Raw genomic sequence first — 26,551 nt, 5'->3', positions numbered from 1 at the left:
TGTGAGTCAGTTAGTATTTTTTATATTTAACCAACATTTCTTAAATATAGATTTTAGTTACTTATCTGTTAAAAGACTTGTAATTATGCAACTCTAATTCTGTCTAGAAAGTATCACCGCACAACCGCGCATCTGGAAATTACGTCGAGCCTCTCCCCCAAACACTTCCTTCACGCCAAAGATGAGATGGGTCTAGATACAGTCGAGTACCTTGGGCCTCATGGCTCACTGTCCAACCTCAAGTATTGTACATTGCAGGGTGTATTTGAGTATTTTCCCACTGGTTTATTTGACCCTGCTCAAGGATGTCTCCCTCTGTCTAGACTCCTTCCCAATCTATATTCCCCCCGATAATAGATGAGTGATTGTTTCTTTATAATTGTTTCTTTTAACTGTTTCAAACAGTTTTTTGTTAAAACACATTTACTCCTAATTATCCATTAAGTAGGAAACAAAATATATATTGGCCTTCCAGCCTCAATCATTAGTCATTTTAACAACATAAAGTAAGAAAATTAATGTAGTAAAAGGTAAAATAAAACTTAGTAACCACATTAATTGTTTATGTAGCTTGGGGTGTTATAGTTTCACTTATTTTAATAGAAAAAATAAATATTATTAAATGTATTGTTTGGAAGGATTTTTATATGCATTATAATTTTGTGTAGCTTAGTCGTCTTTTTTTGTTTGATACATGTTTATGGCATATTTATTATCATTTTAATATGTTATATTAAACTCTAAGTTTTTGACATATACAATTTTCACTTAATATGAAATATTATTTGCAAGACCATGGCATTTCCATTGTTATTTTAAATAATTGTTTCAAATTCCAAAAATCTTGGTCAAAATTTCAATCTTATTTGCGTTTATTCATCAATGTGATAGGGCAATTCCTTTTTATATATTGATTTTTTTATAGCAATTTTGATCAATATCTTATATGAAAACTTTTATTAACACATTAAGAATTCAAATTAAAAAATAAAAATATGATGCTCATCATAATATCTTGTTTTAATATACTAATAAAATATCTTCATATGTATATTTTTAATTGATTTACAAATAAAATTATAATTAAATATGAATTTTAAAAATAAATTATATATATATATATATAGATATATATATATATATATATATATAACAACTTTATATGCAATTTTACTTCATTATCTTTCAATATCATTACATGTATTCTTAAACTATATCATTTCCACTCATATGCGTCACAATTTGTCACGTAACTAAATATCTTATTGGAGATATAATACTGTATTTAATTTTAAAATGAATTTTGAAATGTTTTAATCTTATGTCATTTTGTTTTTTCTAATATATAAATTTAGATATTAAAAATTTTAAAATATTTTTATTAATAAATTAATTTTTTATAATCATGAATTGGCTTTTTACAATTCCATGAAAGATATTGTTTGATGTTGTTTATAATTTAAAACTAAATACAAATTCAGTATGCTAAAGAGTTAGGTAAAGCGTAGTTACCAAATTTCGTTTAATTATATATCTATATATATATATATAGATATATGTATCTATCAAAAATTTAATATAACAACATAAAGTAAGAAAATTAATGTAGTAAAAGGTAAAATAAAACTTAGTAACCACATTAATTGTTTATGTAGCTTGGGGTGTTATAGTTTCACTTATTTTAATAGAAAAAATAAATATTATTAAATGTATTGTTTGGAAGGATTTTTATATGCATTATAATTTTGTGTAGCTTAGTCGTCTTTTTTTGTTTGATACATGTTTATGGCATATTTATTATCATTTTAATATGTTATATTAAACTCTAAGTTTTTGACATATACAATTTTCACTTAATATGAAATATTATTTGCAAGACCATGGCATTTCCATTGTTATTTTAAATAATTGTTTCAAATTCCAAAAATCTTGGTCAAAATTTCAATCTTATTTGCGTTTATTCATCAATGTGATAGGGCAATTCCTTTTTATATATTGATTTTTTTATAGCAATTTTGATCAATATCTTATATGAAAACTTTTATTAACACATTAAGAATTCAAATTAAAAAATAAAAATATGATGCTCATCATAATATCTTGTTTTAATATACTAATAAAATATCTTCATATGTATATTTTTAATTGATTTACAAATAAAATTATAATTAAATATGAATTTTAAAAATAAATTATATATATATATATATATATATATATAACAACTTTATATGCAATTTTACTTCATTATCTTTCAATATCATTACATGTATTCTTAAACTATATCATTTCCACTCATATGCGTCACAATTTGTCACGTAACTAAATATCTTATTGGAGATATAATACTGTATTTAATTTTAAAATGAATTTTGAAATGTTTTAATCTTATGTCATTTTGTTTTTTCTAATATATAAATTTAGATATTAAAAATTTTAAAATATTTTTATTAATAAATTAATTTTTTATAATCATGAATTGGCTTTTTACAATTCCATGAAAGATATTGTTTGATGTTGTTTATAATTTAAAACTAAATACAAATTCAGTATGGTAAAGAGTTAGGTAAAGCGTAGTTACCAAATTTCGTTTAATTATATATCTATATATATATATATATATATATAGATATATGTATCTATCAAAAATTTGAAGTTTGGTACAGCATATCAAGTCTATGTTTAGTCTTTAAATTCATTTTATTTGGAGTTTCCCTGACAACACAACACTTTTCTTATACATTTGCGTTAAAAGTTTTCTTTAGGTCATATGAACTTAAGTTAAGAAAGCAATTTTACTTGGGGTTGTATAAACTATGAATTGTTTACATTGTATTCCTCATCTCATGTGCGTAAGTAATATCAACACGGGAAATCGATTAGTATACTTATCCTCAAAATAATAGTTTCTTTCACTAAATCACTCTGTTAATAAATTTTCCTCCCTAAGTTTTTAAATCAATGACTTTGTAACATACCCTGGTGACCTCACATGAAAATGTAGGGAGTTAGATTTTTTTTTTTACACAAATTACCCACAAGTAATTATCCAATCACTATTACACATTCCTCATTAACCATTAGATAGAATTTCATTAGCATATAAAGTAATTTTCAATAAAAGAGAGTAAGATGCATAACCCTTAACAACCGTTGTTGTAGTATATTAAAAAAAAGGTGTGATGGATCTTGCATCCATTTCATGATCACTTAACCAGATTAATGAATCACATACTTGACATTATTATTATCACATTAGATAAGGAATCAACATCATAATGGAATCCACATCATATCATTGAACACCTATATACCTTTGAAACCTCATAGGGTTAAAATCAGCAAACGTTTCATTTTATTATTAAATGCTTGTGAGGGTGTTCACGCCTCACTCAATGGCTTATAATGGAGTCCATCCCTTATCTGTTGTTATAAAATATTACAATGAAATATCAGTTAAAATACAAAATACCTAGCTAAAATACACTACAATGATCATGAAACCATTTACCCACAAATGACCACTCTTTATATGCTTGTGGCATGATTGTCCCATCAGTGGACTATCTTGCAGCTTGTACTCATCAACATGAACAATTATTTATTATCTGTCACAATATTAAACATAATTGTCTTTTTCACAAATCACCATCCTTTCCTGTCATTGATGTCATCAACAATCTTTGGTAACATGATTAGATAAGTATTAATCAATCAATAATTATTTTTTGAAAGCAGTTTTTTAACATCTATTCATGTTTATACATGAGATGTAATTACAATATCACAACATGCTTCTTGTTACAACATTAAGCATGTATAAAAAACTAATTATCAAGCATGTCAAAACAATTACCCCATTACTATGATCATTCTCGTACCAACACACATTCATATCCAAAAGAAACCACTGTAACCATCCATTTCACTTAAAGGATACTAGAAACTTATCTTTGTTTTTCATGCATGTAACAAGATAAAAACTTATTCGAAGAGAGATAGCCTTTTAACTTCTTCTTTGTGCATGTAAGTAAGTAATATTTCCAATACAGTGGATGCTCCCTTCTAATGCATGCAATTGTAAGTCCCTTTTTGAAAAAAAATCTTTCCGAGATAATTATATTTACAGAATCTATTGTATTCACAAAGACATGCATTGTTCTAAACTAGAACCAATGTGTTAGTCATTATTTCTTGCATGCAAATATCTGTATTTTACAAAAGAAAGCTAGTACATTTATTCCAAGTAACTACTTGTTTTACTTTCCATAATTCTTACTCTTTTCTGCAAAAAATTCATATTTCTCCTTAAAAGATCTAACAAAATAGTTCTACAAATCCATGTTTCTCTTTAAACTATCTAACACAATAGTTATATCTTCATACATGTAATCAACTATGGTAATCAACTATTGTTTCTATGGTTCTGCATATGTGAATATTGTATGTACAAGTTCTCATGCATTTCTTTTCAAGAAAGTATCATAATCAAAGTTAGCATGCATTTGTTTTCATGAAAGTATCATAATGAGCCTATCCTTTGGGAATGAGAACTAGGATAACAATAATGTTAACCTTTTATGCAATAAACCATGCAATTAAATCAAAATATCGAATTTACAACACACGAATCATTTATCTTTTTACCCATCGAAAGAGGTAACTTTTCCAAACTCTTGCAAAGGAATAAATGCAATTAACTTATCTTTTATTCAACAAATAATTATGTCTTATAAACACATAAGGTAGTTATTAAAACCACATGTTTCAAGAGGAAATCCCATTTTCCAAGAAAATAATTTCATTAACTTTTCTCTTTTATTTTTCACCACCCATGAAATTATTTCACAAGTTACCCTCTTTAATCTATATTCGCTTCCAAGAAAATAACTTGGACAAGAAAAGAGCATACATCCTACCTTTTCTTACATAAAAGGCATTTACATTGTTATATAAATACAGGGAAGATTACCAATATTTTAATTCTGCAAATATATTTGTAATAACAATATTTTTCTATATATAGTAGTAACAATCTTTATCTACATGTAGTGATATATTTTCTTTACCAAGAAAGATATATAAAAATCAATCTTTATCTACATGTTGTAATATATTTTCTTTACTAAGAAAACTAGTGTGAGCTTTGTGTAACCAAAAAATCCAGATCATTTTCACGTCATTTCCATTTCAACAAATCACAAATCTACTTAGTTTTTAACACACAAGATTCACATATAATATATGTAATAAAATATGTGCAAGAATATTCATATTGCATCTTTTATTTTCAATAAACATAATGTAAATAAAATATATACTTATCTTAACTGCAATACCCATGAACTGGAAAACGGTTTGGTCTCAACGAAGGGTAGGTAAAATGAAGGCGATTGAGAAACTCTATGTGTATATTCTTTCTGCTTGAGCCTTTTAATTGATATCCTTGGAAATACAAAATATACCCATGTGTACTTTGAGACTCGTTGCTTCTTCGGAGGTGCTTCTTCTTCTAGGTGCCATGCAGTGGGCTCCGAGTTCGACTAGATTTAGAAAGAAGAGCTTCTAGAGTTGAAATTCAAAATGTGTGTTGATCCACAGTTCGAGTTACTGCGTGGGTTGGAACTGTTACATCCTGGGTCATGGTTGGGCTAGGTCCAACTGGCTCGCCATCCAAAAACAAATCCAAAAAACAATGCACCACTGGTAAGTAAAAGGAAAGGACAATTATCAAGAACTGAACCCTCACTAAATTATAATAGAGTTGCCATGTAAGAAAGGATAAGTAAATTTTATCAAGTTCATACTATTATTTCTTTAATAGATTATTTCATTCTATATTATTATAGTTATAATAATCAATAATATTGATTACTATTATTCCAATAAATTATAATAATAATCATCTCCATTATAAGTATTATTATATTAGAACTTAAATATATTATTGATTATTAAGAGTGACAATTCTTGATCACATGAATGGGGGGAGGGACGGAAAAGGGGAAAGATACAGAGAGGGCAAGAGGAAAAGATAGAGGAAGAGAAGCAGGTGGGAGAGAGAGGGGGAGAGAGGAAATAAGAAAGATAAGAGTGGAGAGAGAGGAAGAGAGAGGGAGGGGAAGAGAGATGGAGCTGGAGGGGGAGACAGAGGGAGGGATGAACAAATATATAGAGAGAGAGAGGGAGTGACAAACGAGAGATGGAGAAAGAGTGAGGGAGAGAGAAGAGAAGTAGGGAAGAAAGAGAAAAAAATGAGGAGAGAGGGATGGAGATAAGAGGAAGAGAGATAGAGAGAGAGGCACATGGATGGGGGTTGGAGAGAGAGGAGAGGCAGAAGGGGAGAGGGAGGGAGATAGTGATAGAGATTGAGAAAGAGAGAGATATGGGGGAGAGAGAGAGAGAGAAAGCAAGGAAGAGAAAGAGAGGATGGAAGAGAGAGGAGGGAGTGAGGGAGAGAAAGTAAAGAAGGGAGAGAGGATGAGAGGGAGAGAAGTTTGGATTTGGAAGGGGATATAGTGGCAAAGTTGGAGGGCTGAGAGGGGGAGAGTGTGTTGGGTGGGGGCTGCGGTCAAAGTAGGGCTACTAGAGTACATGGATTCCTTTCATTGTATTCACTACTTCTCTAGGTAAGTATTCTGGATATTATGTGTATCCATCTTAGTATTACAATTTTTTTATGCACATGACAATGAGGATTTAAATTGCACCACTTGACAAACAGGTCATTGTGGTGGGGTCAAAGGATGGCATGAGAGAAATGGATAGAGAGGAGGGAAGATAGAGAGGATATGAGAGAGCTAGGGAGAGATGGAGGTAGAGAGAGATGGATTTGGAGGGGAGAGAGAGAAAGGGAAGAAGAAATAAATAGAGAGAGAAATGTGGAGAGAGAGAGAGGGAAAGAGTGGAGTGGGAGGGATATATATATATATATATATATATATATATATATATATAGAGAGAGAGAGAGAGAGAGAGAGAGAGAGAGATAACATGTGTGTTTGGGGGGTGAGATAGAGAGGAAAAAAGGAGAGATGAATGGATATATAGATATAGATGGAATGTAGAGAAAGGAAGTAAGAGATAGACATAGGGAGGGAAGGACAAACAGAGAAAAAGAGAGAGATATGGGAGAAAGAGGTAGGGGAGAGACAATGTTATTCATTGAAATAAATGCATTGATTTTAATGTAAATGCTGATTCATAATCCTATTTGATTAATTACACTAGATGCACTGATTTCGATGGAAATGTTGAGTTCTAGTCCTATTTAATTGGTTATACTAGATGCATTGATTTTAATGTAGATGATTTCAAATCCTATTTGATTTATTGCACTAGTTGCATTGATTTCATTGTAGATGTTGACTTTTAATTCTATTTGAATGCCTGCATTAGATGCATTAATTTTAGTAGATGTTGATTTCCAATTTAATGTAACTAAATGAATTACGTACATTAATTTCAAATTAATTAGACTAGTAGTGTGCATGATTTCAATATAAGCACAAAAAAATTATTGGGGACGTGCATTGATTTTTGTATTACAATAATTCAACCAAAAATAAAATACTTGAATTCTCATCTTAAATAAAACCTTAACTTAGCTGAAATGTTTGCTTCTTGAAAGTGTAAAATATTTGTAGTTGAGTGCAATATTATTAATCCCTTTTTCCGTCATTCAATATTGTTAGTCACTTTATATTCAAGCGGTGCAATAGAAAATATCTACTATTGAATCTTACTTGGGGTTTAACACTCAATAAGTCACAATGGTTGACTTTGGAGAAAGCTACTATTAAAATTAGGGAGCAAGAGAGACAAGATATGATGCTCACTACAATAGGTTGAGTTAAATATTTGATTGCTCTATGATTTCAACCACCCTTTTCATATGATCGATATGAAAAGATGGAAAAACCAACACCTCACAAAAAGAATACTAGAAAAAAATTAGTTTGAGATTTCTTACAATGAAAACTATTTGATATTAACTACATTTATTCACATTTTATATCATTGTCGCTTTGTATTCATTATTTATATTTCATTATTTTTCACCATTCCATGTTTTTATCACCTTAGGTAACTCAACAAATTTAAAATTAAAATGGACAAATTAATCTTTGAGATATTTAGCATATTTAAATTATTAGAATAATAAGATGTTCAACAATTTTTGCATCGCTGCACACAAGTGAAACCATCGTAAATCTATTTTAACCCTACCTGTCAAGAGGGCTTAATTTCTTGAGGTGCAAACCTTTCCTCAAATTCTGAACTCCTCAAATTCTAAAGTCAAAATTTGATCCCTCAAGATAAATCTAATTAGCATTAATTACAAGTAAATATTATCTTTTTGTCTTATATTAATTGATAATCATGTATTGTTTAATATTAAATTATTTAATATTGTTTTCATAATTAATATATTTTAAATATAATAAATTAGAAAACAATAATTTTGAATTATATATAAAAATAAAATTTTCCTTTTATAATATTTTTCTATGAGATATTACCGCATATAAAAATGAAATAAAAGATCGTGGAAATGTTGTAATTATTATGGTAAAGGGATGCGAAGGAGGCACCATGGAACTAGTTCATTTTTAATTTTTAATTTTTTGTCTTTAATGAAAAGATGATGTAACTTTCATACCAGGCAATACATTTAAGTGTATTTTATATTTGATTTGTTAATTAATCTTGCCCGTTGAATCTCATGTTATACTCACCCAACATATGCTTAATATTCAACAGAGGTATTTCCTCAGAGTACAAGTCGTACTAACTAATTAGCCACCGCGAAAAGGAGTTGTCTATAATGCGACTTTTTGAAGATTCCGGTGACGGAATCCGGCGGAAGAAATTGAGGTCAAATTTTGATTTCTTGCAGTTAAAATGGTTTTTTAACTGCATATTTGGATTCAGCCCCCTGAAAAACCCCTGGGACACTTTCATTGTGCAGAAACTAGCTATCAAACTTGCGATTCCAATAATTCCTGCCGGATTTCGACCGGAAAAATCCGCCGGAAAAGCCTTCAAAAAGTCGAGTTATAGACAACTGCCCGCGAAAATCTCATATCTCGCCACGAGTCACAGTAAGTGGCGGCGATAGGTACACGGCGGAGACAACGTTCCGAAGTTTCATGAATTAAGGAGAGGTGTACCCTGCTACAGCCATGGTGATTATGACATAAAATTACTCGTGTGACTGATTCACCCATTCGGCAGTCGGGACTCGGGGGGTAAGCTACTGCTTGGAAACTAATTTGCCAATTACGTGAGCGTGATGCCCACCAACGTTGTTATCGGATGGATGGTTTTGCCGGGAACGTTGCACGGCTGGGAAGAGACGTATTCACCATTGAACAATTTTTGGTGGAAAGTTCATCAAGTTCAAGCAAAATATCTTCAGTCAATGTTCCTGATGCGACCATTTCAAATTTGAGATAGTCAAATTCATCAAGTCTATCCTGCTTGCTGTTGCAAATGGGTTTCCTGTGTCATATCGATACACACAGTATTCCACTTTGATCTGGCTTATATAATGGTATTTGGCGTATAGCAATATACATATTGGGATTTCTGTGGCAGCTAATTGAACATTTTGCTTACAATTGCAAAGGTTAAGCTGTTATTAAAGTCGTTAACTTGCCCAACCTCTCTTCACTGGTAAAATTGTTATTAAGGTTAAATTGTTCTCACGTGAAAACCTACATCACCTGTGTTCAGTACTACGAAGGATGAGGCTGTTCCCTTCATCCTCGACAACTTCGAGCTGCCCACATTTGCAGTAAGATTTGACAAAGGCCTCCAGATACGAAAATATACCACTTGCGGCTATGTGGCAAGATATTCAAGGAGCAAACTCGTGGAATGGGTTATTAGATCCCATTAATCCAGTATTGAAAACTGAGATTCTCAGATATGGTGATTTTGCAGAGCTGAGCTATGATGCGTTTGATATTAAACATTCCACGAATGATCTAGGTGGGTGTAAATACAGCATTGATAAATTGTTTGAGAGTTGTGAAAGGCCTGCTCATTCCGGAGCTTCCTGTAGCGCCGGCTACGAAGTGACCAAGTATTTGTACGCGGAAACTGATGCACTGGGGAGGCCGGTAGAGCAATCTGTTTGGATTGGCTTCATTACAGTCTGCACAGACGCTGAAGAGATACGAAGACTAGGGAGGCGAGATATTGTAGTAGCCTGGAGAGGAACTGAAACACGCCAAGAATGGATACAGGATGCTAGAGATATTTTAGTTCCTGCTCGATTATCTTTTAGTCGTTTCAAGCACAACGTTGTCAAAACCGGATTTCCAACGACACCTCGTTTGAGGAACAAAGTCATGGGACACCGATTATCAAGTACAGCTAGTTTAAGCGATAAGGGTGTCCGAGTAGAGAAAGGATTTTTAAGCTGCTACATCTCTAAAGGAGAAGATTCAAGATGTGCCAGAGATACTGTTATTTCTGAGATTCTCAGACTGGTTGATAAATTCAAGGATGAGAGTTTGAGCGTAACTTTGACTGGACACAGCTTGGGAGCTGCCCTGGCAACGTTAAGTTCATATGACATAAAAAAAAATTCTCAACTCAAACTTTCCGGAACGGCCCTTACCTGTGACTGCGTTTGCATTCGCCAGTCCGCGCGTAGGGAACAGAGCATTTGCCCTGCGAATGGAGGAGCTAGGAGTGAAAGTGTTGCGGTTGGTGAATAAGAGGGATGTTGTTCCCAAAGTTCCTGGATTTGTTTTCAACGAGAATTCATGGCGATGGTTAACAAAACTGTTGGATTCGCTTCCCTGGACATATTTTCACGTGGGTGTAAAGATTGTTTTGGACAACAATGACATCCGCAATCTTGATCCTGCTTACGCCCACAATTTAGTGGTTTATCTTCGTCTGATTGAAGGCTATATCGGAGTGGGTAGACCTTTCAAATCTTTGGGGCGGAAAGGTCCTGCTCCACTTGCTGCGACCTATTAATTGAAGATCATCTTCACAAATCTGCACAAGAAAAGGAAAATGTAAGATAACTGACTGTAACAGAGCTTCCGTCCTTTATTATCATCATGACCTGCTTGTGAGCGAGTCAAGTGATCGGGACACAAAAACTTGGTATAGGATAAAACTAGTTAGATGACTCTCTCCAAATTAAACATAGTCTCTATTGTTCTGATAGCTTTTGTAAGAGACCTAACGCTTACCTAACAGATTTCTTAAGAAATTCGATTGCATCATAGACTTAGAGATGGTTGAAATCCAGACTTAGAGATGTTAACGGACATCATTGTTGATTTGTTATTCATCAGGTTTTATGAAATTCCTAATTATATCATTTTAATGCTTGCTCACCACTCTGAAAAAATTATTGACCTTCTGCTTCAGTACAATTTATGTCATCGTAGGCCACTGTATTTTTTATTTTTTAAGTAAAAAAAATTCCTTAAAAATCACATACCAAATTTTTTTACACACTATTGGAACCATCCAGTATGATTTATCATAAAAAAAATAATATTTAGATGTTCTTTAATCTTTATTTGAACTCAGAAAATTTTCCGTCGGAAGAGGTTTGGAGTGATTAACAGAACATTATACATTATAGTACCTTGGGGTTTGAAGTGGTAAGTGGCAGGTTCGCCTGCACTCTACTTTGGGTATTCATCAATTACACCTGATTACACATATTTGATTCCCAATAGAATAGCCCCATCATCCTTGGGTATTCATCAATTAGACCTCATTACACATATTTGATTCCCAATAGAATAGCCCCATCATGAGCTAGGGTGGCTCAAGTATCTATTTTATTCTTATTCCGACCTAGTATTTACAATGGTGGCTCAAGTACTTCACGCCAGCATACCCGCCCATTAAAATAAATGACTTCCCCTCTTTGCGTAAAAGATAACAGTTATTCTCTTATGTGGAAATTTAAGGATGAATCTGTAGAAATTTTGGTTTACAGCTGTTAAACTTGAGGATTTTATGTATAATTTCTAGATTTTGAGTGTAATAACCAGAAAAATAACTTCATAAAAATTATGACCATTAAAATTCCTCACACTTCAAAACAAAACAAGATATTTTAAACAATTCAAAATTAAAAATATATATATATATATACTTATTTAATTATTAAACATGTAAAAGTATTTTTTATATAATTATATAAATTAAATAATTAATAAACACACAAGTATAAATTTATAATAACCATAAAAAATTTATCTCATTTTACATTACTAAATTTTAGAAAATAAATTAAAAATTTCATTAAATTTAATATTATTATTATTATAAAATAAATTATATATAACTTAAATATATATATATATATATACATCTAAAAAAACCACATCTTTTTCAAAGTGAAAATTTAACATTAAAAAAATATTATTGATCAATATTATGATTTACCAATATAATAGTTTATTAATACCTTATAACCAAAACAATTCTAAGTTATTTTCAAAATATCCTTAAAAAATAAATATATTTATAAATATTATAATAGTTTATTAATACCTTGTAACCGAAACAATTCTAAATTATTTTCAAAAAACCTTAAAAAAATAAACACATTTATCAATATAATTGAAATAATTCGTTTCCCAATCATAATTTTGTTCTTATAAATTTATTTCTCCTTGAAGTAATACAAACCACAATTAATTTCATTTTTTATAGATAGGAAATAAAAATGGAACAAACCACTCACACCATAGCACTTTTAACCAATTAAAAAGAGTAATTCAATTAGTCTTGAGGATGAGTAATTCAATCACTATATATTTTTTTTGGTCACCACCATTTTTTTTCGTTTGTCCATGTCTAAACGTATGAAGCATTATCATTCATCATATTTTTACATTATGATTCATAATTAAAAATAAAAATAAAAATTTTAACTTTTATCTGTGTATGCAATTATGAAGTAAAAAATTTCACAACTAATTTCAACTTTTAAGGACAGGGAATAAAAGATAATGAAACCACTGTTACCCAGCATTTTTAAGAAATAAAAAAGAATAATTCAATTAGTTTTGGAAATGATCTCTATTTTTTAGTTAACTAATTTTTCAGCGTTTTCTCACATTGGTGGCTTATTACTCTTGCAGATTCATTTTTTCTCTTCTTTGTCTTTCTCGAGACCACCATGAAATCCATCATTTGAACCCCAAGAATGGACTATGAGGAACTCAAGTCAAATTGATTGCTTCAATGATAGTCCTTATACAGAATCATAGCCTCATGATTTGGAATGTTTTTTACATATTTTGCATGCCATTTTGTTGCAAGGGAAATTAGTCGTGGGTCATCTAGATCTATATCTTCTAGTGTGCCTTTCAGCTTCTTATGAAGAAGTGCTAATCATTTCCTGTTGTAATGTATTTTTTTGGGGTTCTTCAAGAGACTTTTTCACATTTCCTATAGGGTTATGGGATTCACCATATGTTTATCGCATGCCTAATTGAATGTTGACTTGTTTTGGAGCATCCGCTATAAAGGAGAGATACTCGATCCTATTTCATATCTAAAAATCTACTCAAGATTTGAGGTACCCTAGGTACTCAAATAATTTCTTCTTTGGGGGGACTCTTACCATATAAACTAGATGTTTTTGGGAAGTATTTTCTTCAAATCATTCCTTGTTATTCATTGAATGGTCCCTAAGAAGATACCCATATTCATGATAATGTACGCATTTGAAGGGGACTTGTTCATTATCTTGAGACTCACTCCAAACATTATCCTGATAATGAATATCGATGGAGATTGGAGGAGGATATGATACATTCATGTAAAACTAGATACATGTATCTGAAGTGTACCACCCTCTCCTCCTAACTTCCAATGATTTGAAAAAGTTGTCGATGGAATTTCTAATGCCTTCAAGGGTTTCCTCCTACTACTGTTCCTTTGGAAGAGAAAATAGACAGATCCACATTGGGACTGCAAGAAAATTCTCCTTCTGTGGATTATATTATTCCTTCCAAAATCACATGAAGAGCACTCCATTATCGAAAAAATATGACCCTCCTTCAAAAACCCATAATTTGTCTTCCACAATATAGAAAATGACTATAGATAAACTCTTGGCCCCTAAGTATAATTATATTTGTCCTTGGGGTTCCATTTATTTTAGATCCGCCCAATCAAATCCTTTTTGAGCTCCATAATCTAATAAATTTGCATATTAAAGTGTGACCCTGCATATATTGTATATATTCTCCTATCTTACTAGATTTAACCTTGTATTTTGGATCTTGCACTACTTTTGGCAGGGAATTTCCTAAATTTTTGGCTTTCCATTATGCACCTAGTAGAGGGTTTGTTGCACAACTAGAAAACCTACTTCGTCTAGTTGTTCTATGAAAGGGATGTCGAAGATATGGAGATGGATGGGGAATACTAGTAGATCTAGATTCATTATGAATTACCAAAATAATCTTGCTAAAGGAGGGGTCAAAGCCCCCTCTAACAAATCCAAGCATAAATTGTTATGCATAACAGACCTTAGAATTTGTAGATAAGAGTCGATAAATTTAACTTAATATTAATTCAAGTTATAACTTGAAATAAATAAGTTAACAATGATATAGAAAACACTAAAAAATCATGTATATTTTGTAGTGATGTTGGTGTTGAACTTTCCTTAAGCCATAGGTCTAGTTTGAGGTTAATCACACACACAAACACACTAGGAACCCACAAATTACAAGTACTTTACATAAAGAAAATCTACAGCAATAAAATCGATTAAGTACACTGATATTTGAGCCCAAATCTCGATTACTTTATTAGTGCATCAATAAATGAATCATGGGGCTCACATACAAGAAATCATGACCCGCGATCACTAATACAACTAATATACATAGTAAACCAACCTAGAGCTTGCGATATGATTCTTCAGATCTACAATCTGCCAAAAAGAAAAGAATAAATACACACAACTTACTTGTTGATGTAACCCTTTTAGCACTACCCCTTTCTATCATCATTTCCTTTGAGGCCTAGTTATACTTTTCCGTCAACACAGTGTGGTCTGGCCGCTTTCAAATCTCTTTCATACACTCTTGCTCGCAGAAATTCAAACCGTTGAGACTTGTTATATGTATTAGCTCCAAATTATTAGCAATACATAGTGGTATTTGTCCTTCCACACCACTTTATAATCTACCATCATACACTACTATCCAAATCTCCTTTTCTAGATATACATGAAACGTTACGATCAAAAACCATATACACTAAATAAAAAAGCCATATTTCTTCCTTCTTTGTCGTTCACTTAATGCTAAGGCTACTCAAATATATATCAAAATATGCTGGAGGCCTTTCAACCCTCAAGCTACTACCTTTGACCTCCTCAGTTGGTCGATGACCCTCATCAAATGTCTTGTGACGATCTTGAATTTGGATATGAGTCCTTTCGGCCCTTTCCATATATTACATAGGCCTTTCGCCCATCCCTGTAAGAGAAACTAGAGCTTCAATCCTCGCCAACACAAAGAAAACGTAGCCTAGAAAAACATAAAATCAATCCACCACTTCTCCTTCTACCATAGACTCATACGATATATAGACTATACTCGAAAGATACTTGACCTCCTTCAAAATATGTATTTATCACTCTAAATGTGTGACCTATTCCTTTTGGTTGCTTCTCACACAAGAATGGTTTGTTGTTTAGTTTTTTTCACTCTCATAAAAGCCATCTATTTTTCGCTTGATCCTTCCTTAGCATTTCTATTCACACTAGCTAAGGCACCTGGCCTCCTTCAAAGGTTGTAAGAACCTGGACATATCTTCAACATTGGCCGAGATCAGGCCCTAAATCAAACTCATCCTTACACTGTAGCTCTCAAATATCTTGGCTACTTTGTTGCTCCTTTAACCCTTTGACTGAGCCTCATGGAATATATTATAAATTTCCTACTTTCGTGTTCCAAGAGCAGATCTCAGCCTCCATGATAAAAATGAGACTCTCCTAGGGAACCTTTACAATAAGAGAAATCACATATTTGTTGCACATAATGTACCTATTTCTAGGCTCTTCTCTATTTATTGTATCTCTTGGGTCACTTACGAAACATACAGCCTTATGATTTTCACCTCTTAACCCTTTAGAAAAAATAATTATTTTATTTTAGGTCCTAAACCGACATCCTTAGGTCCAAAACCCCAATTTGGGTAAATTTCCCAACCACCCACTTTTGGTGGGTATCCTTTTTGGAAATACTTTGCTAGATACCAAAAATATAATAGACCCTCTTAGTGAATAACTTATTTCCTTCACGCTTCCATCTCCATGAATTTTATGGCATACCCATGACCACTCTAAAATGAGACATGACTTTCCTTGCATAGTCATACATGTCCCCACTTGCCACCTCTTCTTTGTAATAAGCCTAGATTTCTCTTACACCATGCATAAATGTCCTTACATGCAACATTCTTTTTCCCTGGACCACCATGAATGTTCTTACATGATATATGAATATCCTTGCATGGGATGAAAACTCTTCTATCTCATTAGAACTTGAAGATTCATATTCCCAAAGTGCACCTAACAATCCTTCATAATCTCCCTCTAAAGCTAGACTCCCTGTGAGCCTACACAACCTCCACTAACTCACTCTGCTTCTTGCACACACTCTACTCCATCCACTCTTGAAAGTACCTTTGGTGCCATCAACTCAGATACCATGTTGAATTTTCCTTAGGTCCTAGATTTTGTTTAAGGCTAGCCACTCACACAAACACACTAGGAACTTATAACTTACTAGCACTTTTCACAACGTAAATATTTAACAATAAAATAAATTATGGACACAAAGGTTTGAGCCCAAAGGATGATTATTCTATTATTCCATCAATAAAAGAATCATAGGGCTCTCATACTATGGATCATGGCCCTTAATCACTAGTACAACTAGTATCCATAGTATATTATACTAGAGCTTGCAATTTTCTTCTTTAGAGATGAAAATTTTCACAAAAATACAACAACAAATACACATGACTTACTTGATGATACAACACTTTCAACACCAGCCCTTACTGTCCTTAGTTTCCCTTGAGACCCACCTATCCTTTTCCATCAACACAATGATCTCACTTACTTTATATATTTGTCATAATATGTTGCTCACAACAAGTCAAAACCTTAAAAACTCTTGTATATATTAGCTCCAAAGTACCAACAATAAAAAATTGTCCTTTTCCTTCAACACCACTGTATAGTCTTCCATTCATACATTGTTTTCAAAATCTCCTTTTCTGCACAAACTTCAAACATTTAGCTCAACAACCATTTACACGAAAAAACAGAGTGCCTTTCTTGCTCCATTGACTTTCACTTATCCCTAAGGTTACTTGGACCTATGCTAAAAATATTTATGAGGCCTTTCGTCCATCAAGCTACTATATACAGCCTCCACAATTGGTCTATGAACCTCATATGTTTGAATCAAATGCCTTTCAGCCCTTTTTGGACATTACATGAGCCTTTTAGCCCTTTTTGTATTAGCAGCTACAACTTCAACTCTCTCTATCACAAAGACAGAACTCAACCTAGACAACAGATAGCTGATCCACTACTCCTTCTAGCACAAACCCATATGATTAACAAACTAGACTTATAGGATACCAAACCTCCTTCACAAGATAAAATATTTCCTCCTTTAGATATGTGGCCTCTTTTTGTTGGCTTGTTCTCGCACAAGAATGGTTTTACATTTATGTTACGTTCACACTCATGTAAACCCTCTAGTTTTCCATTGATCCTTACACATCATTTATGTTCACAATAGTTGAGGCAATCAAACTCCTTCAAAGGTTGTAACAATATGGATGAATCTTCTTGATTGGCCTAGATCAAACCATAAATAAAACTTTTCATTTCTCTTTAGCCCTCCAAGATCCTGGTTACCTTGTTGCTCCTTTAACATTTTACTTTCCCTAATAGAACTAATGATAACCTTCTTGTGTTCTTCTTCCAAGAGTAGATCTTTACCTCCATGAGCTGATCTTGACCCTTCGAAGGCACCCTTAGCAGAAGACAAGTGACATCTCTCTTGCATATAATGAACCTCTTCCTAGGCTCTCCACCATTTAGGTCACTTTAGAAACCTCTGCACTTATGTTTTCCACTTATCAAACCTTTATAAAAAAATAATTATTTTCTTTTATGTCCTAAACCCACATCCTTGCGTCAAAAATCCCTATTTGGGTAAGTTTCCCGAAGAACCACTTTTGATGGGTATCATTCTCAAGAATACCTTCCGAGCTACCAAAAATCTAACAATGGGCTTCCCCACTTTCGTAAAACCTAGAAGTTTCCATTCTCCCAATTAAAATTACCCCCTCATAAAGAACCCTACATTAAGAAAATTGGGGTTTGTAGGAAAGCCACTTAAAGTAGTGAACACATTGATCCTTAAATATGAAATTAATCTATGAGATTCTACAAATGCATAAAACATACTTGCAACAAGTTAAACCATACAAATTAGAGATTGAATCCTAATCACGTACATATATATAACACCATGTAAAGAAGAGTTGATGATTTTTTTAGTTTTTTTAATCTAAATGCAAAAATACTCTCCATGAAAAATGAATAATGTATTAGAATGAGAAATCATACCATCAACCACATTTTCATGCGAGAAATGCCATTTTTAAACAAACTGTAAATGATATAAGCGCATAACAATTAGTGTTTCATTTGATTAAGGATTTTCTAAATAAAATTTGATGAAAGAATGTACATGGAGCAAAATTAGCAATTAATAGAGTTGATGCATTAAGTTGTGCGTATGACTAATAGTTCCTTAGATATAAGAGGGAAATTACCAATGAGTTTATGACTTTTAGCAAAATGTAAAAAAAATAAGACTTTCTTATATGTAAGAGTTATCAAATTACATATTTTTTTGTATTTTATTAACATATCCCAGTTATTGATTTTTTGCTCTGTTAGAAATTTATGTTTTTGTTATGTAAAACTAATATTTATTGTATATTTGTAAATTTGGAATGCATATATTATTAGTTAGATGGATGCAAGAAGAAAGTTTCTATAACACTACCAACACATAATTTACGGAAATAAATATATAATAGAAAGAAATATATATCTAAACAAAAAAATGGTTGAATAATGATTAATGGTGCCCTTAAAACTTATCTGGTTTTATTGATTATAATTATTTCAACACGGTTTACAAGGTTTACGCCGGCTCACAATTACTCTTCACATGGCCCCCAACTGATGTTGATGTCCATGATCCGACCTTGGTTAAATGTTATCTGTACTTTGTTACACACGGCATAAGAATGTCTGATCCCACTACATGTGTCCATCAGAGGGTTGGGTTCACCTACGACAAGTGGCCCGATCTACTTCCGTTGATATTTGGAGGGTGATCTGACAGTGGGGAGGGGTTAGGGTTTTACCATCTTACCAATTATCCCACGTCCAGCCGGCTGTGGTGTCATTTTTCGTTGGTGGCTTTTCGATTTTGCTGCTCTACAACGAATTTGGCCCTTGGTGGCTTCAATTCGGTTCATGACCATTTCTGTTGTGTGCAATGGAGGGTTTTGACATGCCCTCACTAGAAGGTATCCTAAACCACTTGACCCTTGTTGTTTTGGTTTTATACGCCATTTGAGGTTGGGTTTCGCATTGGTATTTCATCTAGTTCGGTGTCTAACTTGGTGCTCCCACCATCTAGGGATGGCTCGATGGATTTTTGATCCCGTGGAAGTTAGCCAGAACCAAAGTTGACTTATGGAAGGTGAGTATGCTATACTTTTATGTCTTACTTACTTTTCTTTCATTTATTTCTTATGGATTCTCTTTCCTAGTTCCGCTAACTAATTTATCTTACTGGATTAAAGGAAAACCGCCATCTACTAGAGTTCTCCAGTCTTAGGTATGATTACCACTTTCTCAGCATCCCTTTAGGCTTTGTTTAATAACATGTTTAGACTCTTATCGGAATTTTGAGGTTGTCGTCACATGATTGCAGGTATCATATATATCATACTACTACCGATTTGTTATTCGCGTGATTAAGACAACGTTATTCATATTTTTGATAGCTTATGGACCCCCACTTTTGTATATAGGTTTCAAAATCCTCCCTGGTTCAATATATGTTTAATAGATAATCATATGGTAATTTTTTCTATGAAAGAATTGTTTATTCGGATAGAGACTATACGTTGAATTTCGCTAAACCAAGATTTTCTTTGGGTAACGATGTTCATTGGTTACGTTTTGCACTCGATGTTAACATTTATTCTGAACTGATTACGATGTCATTCAACCGAGGGTTTGGGTTATTTAATGATTGAGACATTTTCAAACTGTTGATCCAATTCTGCCACTATGGACTTAATTTAAGTTTTTAAGTGACAGTCTTACTTTGAGATTAAAGAACATTATTTATGTTCAGTCCTTCACATTTTAAAAAGAATGAATTTTCCCTGTACTGGTATATTCCTTACTGTTTTCTCCTTGTATTCTATAATGATTGGTAAAGGTCCTTTACTATTTTCTTTTAAAGGTAACAATTGAATGAATAGATAGTGATTTCTAATTATTCGAGAATGTTCTCCTCCTGTAACTTATTTTTCCCTCTCATTATTATCTATTCAAGATTATGAAGCTACTGTCATAAAAGTTTATTTTTAACAATTTTAAGGGTTTGTGTATATCTATTTATTATAGTAAAATAACTAAACCATGCATTACTTGTCTGTAAAAATTTACTATCTATTCTTTTGTATGTAAGCAATTCTATTATGTTATCTATCCTAATTGCACTTCTATGAAATTTTCATCCTTAATTAATTATGTCAATCAGTTAGTATTTTTCTATATTCAACTAACATTTCTTAAATATATATTTGAGTTACTTATATGTGAAAAGACTTGTAATCATGCAACACTGATATTGTCTGGAAAGTCTCGCAACCCAGTTGCAAGTATGGAAATTATGTCTAGACTCTCCCCTGACCACTTACTTCACGCAACAATTGAGATGATTCCAGCTACAGTCGGGTACCTTGGGCATTAGCACTCACTATCCAGCCTCAAGTCTTGTACCTTGTAGACTGTATTTGAGTATTTTACCATTGGTTTATTTCACCCAGCTCTAGGATGTATCCCTTTGTCTGGACTCCTTCCCCATCTATATTCCCCCGTAAGGAGCAAATGAGTAATTGTTTCTTTTAACTGCTTCAAACATTTTTTTGTTAAAACACCTTAACTCCTAATTATCCATTAATTAGGTAACAAAATATATCCCTGCCTTCCAGCCTCATTCATTTATCATTTTAGTAAAATAAAGTAAGAAAATTAATGTGCTAAAAGGTAAAATAAAACTTAGTATCCACAGTAATTGTTTATGCAGCTTGGGGTGTTACATCTTCCCCCTTTATGAGGAACATCGTTGTTGGTGTTCTTTCAGATTTAAGAAAATAACACCGGATAGGCTTTTTGCATAAATTCGTCTTCTTCCGAGGTGGCCTCATCTGGGCTAAAGTGCTTACACTTCACTTTAACCTTGGTGATGGCTCACTTCCGCAAGGTGGTCTCTCTCTGATCGAGAATACGAAGAGGTTCTGCTAGAAATTCTCCTTCTGGTTCGAGCTGCACATAAATAATTCACAGTCACAACTTTCTGAAAACAGTTCATCCAAAAGTTATGTGTTCGACTTAACTGATTACGTGAATATTTTCGTACCTAATTATATGTTGAGGGTTGTACACATATTTTTCTATTAAGGAAACATGGAAGAAATTGTGGACCCAGATATGGCTTGGTAACACAATCTTATACGTTGCCGGTCCAATCCATTCCAAGACTTGAAAGGGTCCACAATACCGGGGTGCTAACATGGCACAACCCCTCTATTGTAAGGAAATTTTTTGGGGATTTACTCTTAGGTAGACATGATACCCTAGCTGAAATTATTTGTATGTCCTCCTTTTATCTGCGTACATCCTCTGCCTGCCTTGTGCAACCATTAGATTTTGTTGAACCTTCTTAACTATCTCCTCCATTTTTGCTAGCATGTCAGGGCCCAAGGCTAGCTTATTGAATGGACTATTCCAATATATGGGCACCCTGCACCTTCTCCCATATAACACCTTAAAGGGGCTCATGGCGAGTGACTCATGATGCCCATTATTATAAACAAATTCCACTAGGTGGAAATAGCCTTCCCACTTATGTGATTGTTTCATCACAAACATACGTAACATGTCCTCCAACACTTGATTCCCTTGTTCGGTTTGTCCATCCGTATGAGGATGGTAAGCCGTACTAAATTGGATTTGGGTATCCAATCCTAAAAAGAGGGTTTTCGAAAATGTGGATGTAAATTTTACATCCTTATAAGAAATTACCACCCTAGGTTTCGTGCAGACGAAAAATTTCCCTCATAAATATGTCTGCAATTTCCACATTTTTGTAAGTGGGTTTCACTGGTATAAAGTGAGCAGTTTTTCTCAATTTTTCCACCACCACCATAATTGAGTCGTGCTACTTCTTAGTGTCAGGTAAGATGGTGATGAAGTCTAGATATATGGTCTCCCATTTCCACTTTGGAATGGGCAATGGTTGCAACAAACTAGCGGGATGATGATGTTCCGCCTTCACCAACTAACAATGAAAAAATTTAGAGAAGTATGCAATGACATCTTTCCTTAACCCTGGGAAAAAATAACCTTTCTTGATCGCTGAAAGCAACTTTTCGTACCCTGGGTGGCCAACACATGGTTTCCTGTGGAACTCATGCAGTATCAATTGTTTAACAGATTTTTGTTTAGGAACATATATTATGCTTTTGAAGGTGAGGATCTTATCTGAATTTATTTCAAAAACTGATATTTCCCCTTTCAACTAAGCTTTCTTTGCCTGCTGCCAAAGAAAATTGTACTCTGGGTCCTTGAGGGAGGCTTCCCTTATGATTTGACAGATGTTTTATCGTACCTGACTGATTTGGACCTCATAAATACAATGTAATTTCCTTCTTAACGTAATGGCGATTGGATTTACCTTCCCTTTAAGATTCTTCATTTCGAAATTGAAGTCACTCAAAAATGTTGTCCATTTGGCCTGCAGAGAATTTAAGCTAGACTGGTTAAAGAAATTTGTAAGATTGTTATGATCTATTAATAGCAGGAATTTCTCCCTCAACAGGTAGTGTCGCCACATTCTAAGTGCATGCACTACTACTATTAACTCAAGGTCGTAAGCAGAATACCGTCACTCATACTCCTTCAATTTCCATGATTCGTAGGAAATGACTATTCCCTCCTGTGTCAGCACTCTGCCAACTCCTTCTTTACTAGCATCCGTGCAAACCATGAAAGAATTTTCCTGATCTGCTACCTTTATCATGGGTGTAGTGGTAAGTATGTGTTTTAGTCTTTCAAAGCTTTTGCGAAATTCAGCTTTCCATTGGAATGTATGTCCCTTCTTCTGTAGTGAGGTCATTGGGAAAGCGATTTTTGAAAATCCTTCAATGAACCGATAGTAGTACCCGTCCAAAACCAGGAATGACCTAATATCAACAACATTCTTTGGGACGGTACATTCCATGATGGTTTTGATCATTGCAGGGTCCATTGCTATTCCCTCTATTGATATAACGTGACGCAAGTACTATATCTAACTTTTGAAAAAGTCACGCTTGCTATATCTAGCATATAAATGATTTTCCTGCACAGTTTGCAACACTATCCTCAGATGGTTTTCATGCTCCTCCTAATTCTTAGAGTGTATTAAAATGTCATCAATAAAAATCAGTACAAATTAATCAAGATAAGGCTGGAAAATATGGTGCATCAAACTCATAAAAGTAGCTAGGGTGTTTGTGAGGCCAAACGACAACACCACAAACTTGTACTGACCACAACACGTTCAGAATGCAGTTTTGCAAATGTCTTCCTACTTTATCCTTATTTGGTGGTAGCCATATCTTAAATTGATTTTTGAGAATACTTTCGCTCCTTGCACCTGATCAAATAAATAATCAATATGTGGCAAAGGACATTTATTTCTGATGGTAAGTTTATCTAACTGATGCTAATCGACACATAATATGAAATTTCTACCTCTCTTCCGTATGAACAGGATGGGGGCTCCCCAAGGGGACACACTGGGGCAGATATACATTTTATCCAGAAGTTCTCGAAGTTGCATTTTGAGTTTTTTTAAGTCAGGTATGCTTATGTGATAAGGGGCCGTGGATACAGGGGCTGCATCCGGAATTAGTTCAATGGTGAAATCAACATCACGCTTGGGTGGTAATCTTGGAATGAATTCAAGGAATACAATATAAAATTCCTGAATAACAAGAATATTTTCCAAGGAGGTCATTTTATCTTTGGAGTTCGTAAATCCCACCTAGATGGCATATATCTGACAACCTTTCCTAATAAATTTTCCTAGCTCACTAGCAGTAATAGTGCGCAAATTGCTATTTGTCTCGATTCCTTGAAGTTCCTTCTTTTGGCCTGACTCAATGATAAAGCATATAGTTTCCTGCTTGAAATCGACTAGGGACCAACATCTTTCCAACCAATCCATCCGTATTAAAATGTCCTATGAACACAAAGGCAGTATATTAAGGTCTACGTAAATGGGATGTCCTGAAATTGTTATAAGACAACGTTCTATTTTTTCAATTACTCTCATTTTGGTCTCGCTGCCTAATTCAACTAATCATGGTTTTGAAAACTGACTACTCTACAGTTGACAAATTTCTACAACCTTAGGACTAACATAGCTTAGGCTAGAACTGGGATTAAACAAAATAGAGACAGGTTGCTTAGCAATCATACTTTCACATTCAATCATGGTGGGTTGGTATTCTTCTTGGTGGTCATCGAGAACAACATTAATTTTGGGCATTCTCCTCGCCACTTATGCAACCGTGGAAGCTTCTTGCATATTTGAGAGATGTTCCGTCATTACTTTATGCTGACAATTTTTCTAATAGTGGCATCCCCAACATTGTAGAGGTAGTTTTGATTGATGATCATTAACAGATTTATTAACCCCTTGTGACTGTCTATTTTTGGAATATGCAACTTTGGGCTATTTCCTTGCTGGAAATTTACTGAGAGGTTTTTGTTGTATATTCATTCCATTAGTGAATTTTCTTTGTCTATTTGGGATTAGGTTCCTTCCCTTCCTGGTCAATCTTCATTTAAGTCCCTCAATTTTGTTTGATTTGCTGGTAGCAGATGTGTGCTTTTCACACCGCGTCATCCATGGGTCTTCAGTAATCAAAGTCAAGCTTCTACTTCATAAAATTGGGTAGGCTACTAATGAAACACTGAATTTTGGCCTTTTCTTCTTGCATATAAGGCACATAGCGTAATACGTAGGTGAATCGTTTCACATATTCATCCATGTTTAAGGTTCCCAATCTTAACTTGTGAAATTACTTTGCTTTTTTGCCATAATAGTGTTTAGTTAAATATTTATCCTTGAAATGATTTCGAAATTCTTTCCACGTAACCTATTCTTCATGGATTTTCCTCAAAAGTTTTGATTTCTTCCCACCAAAGAGTAGCCCTACCTATTAACTGATAAACTACCAAACGTGCTTTCTGTTTTATTGATGTAATCATAAATATGAAAGTATTTTCTCATGTCAATTAACCAAGCTTCCACCGCCTCTTCCGGTTCCCCTTCAAAGAGTGACGATTTAGTATTTTTGAATTCTCCTTGTAACTCATATTTCTGTCTTTCTGTCTTGCTCTGGTTGGAGATGTTGTCTAAACATCCTTCTTCATCTTCCCCATGTTTTTCATCTAACTCAACATTCTCTTCTCCACGTTGAGCAGTTTGGATTTTCTCTCTATCTTTAGCACTAGGGTTTAGATCTCGTTGGTTATGTCCACTAAATAGACTTCTAAGGATTATCTCTTGTTCTTGTCGTAACCATTGAATGTCTACTCTTAAATTTGTCATCTCAGCATGCAGTTGCTGAATGGTTTCGAGTAGGACAACATTAGCTTGACGAGATTCCTCTCCTAGCTATAACCAAATGTCAGGGTTGGCATTCACATAAGTTGTCTTTAGCGCATTTGGTGGTCTTGGGCTCCTCTGCATTCTGACCCCTTTTATGTTGATGCGGGTCTCTATGTTCACATGCACATTTACTTAGTTATTTTGATTAATGTAACATTTATTACATATATATGTAATTTCACCAAATATTCTCAGTGTACGAACCACAACTCTGATACCATTTGTAACACTACCAACACATAATTTATGGAAATAAATATCATATATATATATATATATAGATAAACATAAAAATGGTTTAATAATCCTTAATAGTGCCCTTATAACTTATCTGGTTTTATTTATTATAATTATTGCAACACGGTTTGCAAGGTTTATGTCGGCCCACAATTACTCTTCACATGAATCCCATTTGGTGTTGATGTCCATGATCAGACCCCGGTTAAATGTTTTCTATACTTTGT

General features: G+C 33.4%; 1 protein-coding gene across 1 annotated transcript; it reads left to right on the top strand.

The window, feature by feature from the left end:
• Nucleotides 1–9,848: 9,848 nt before the first annotated feature.
• On the top strand, nt 9,849–10,998 carry LOC149143129 (phospholipase A1-Igamma1, chloroplastic-like). The gene is made up of 2 exons (XM_089451692.1): nt 9,849–10,570; nt 10,656–10,998. The coding sequence occupies exons 1-2, from the start codon at nt 9,849–9,851 to the stop codon at nt 10,996–10,998; spliced, it is 1,065 nt and encodes a 354-aa protein (XP_089307818.1).
• Nucleotides 10,999–26,551: the final 15,553 nt, after the last annotated feature.

Source organism: Pinus tabuliformis, chromosome X, assembly GCF_031772625.1.
Source record: "Pinus tabuliformis cultivar Carrire ecotype Pingquan chromosome X, CPIR1, whole genome shotgun sequence".
Lineage (NCBI taxonomy): Eukaryota > Viridiplantae > Streptophyta > Pinopsida > Pinales > Pinaceae > Pinus > Pinus tabuliformis.
This window is presented reverse-complemented; position numbering and strand designations above follow the sequence as displayed.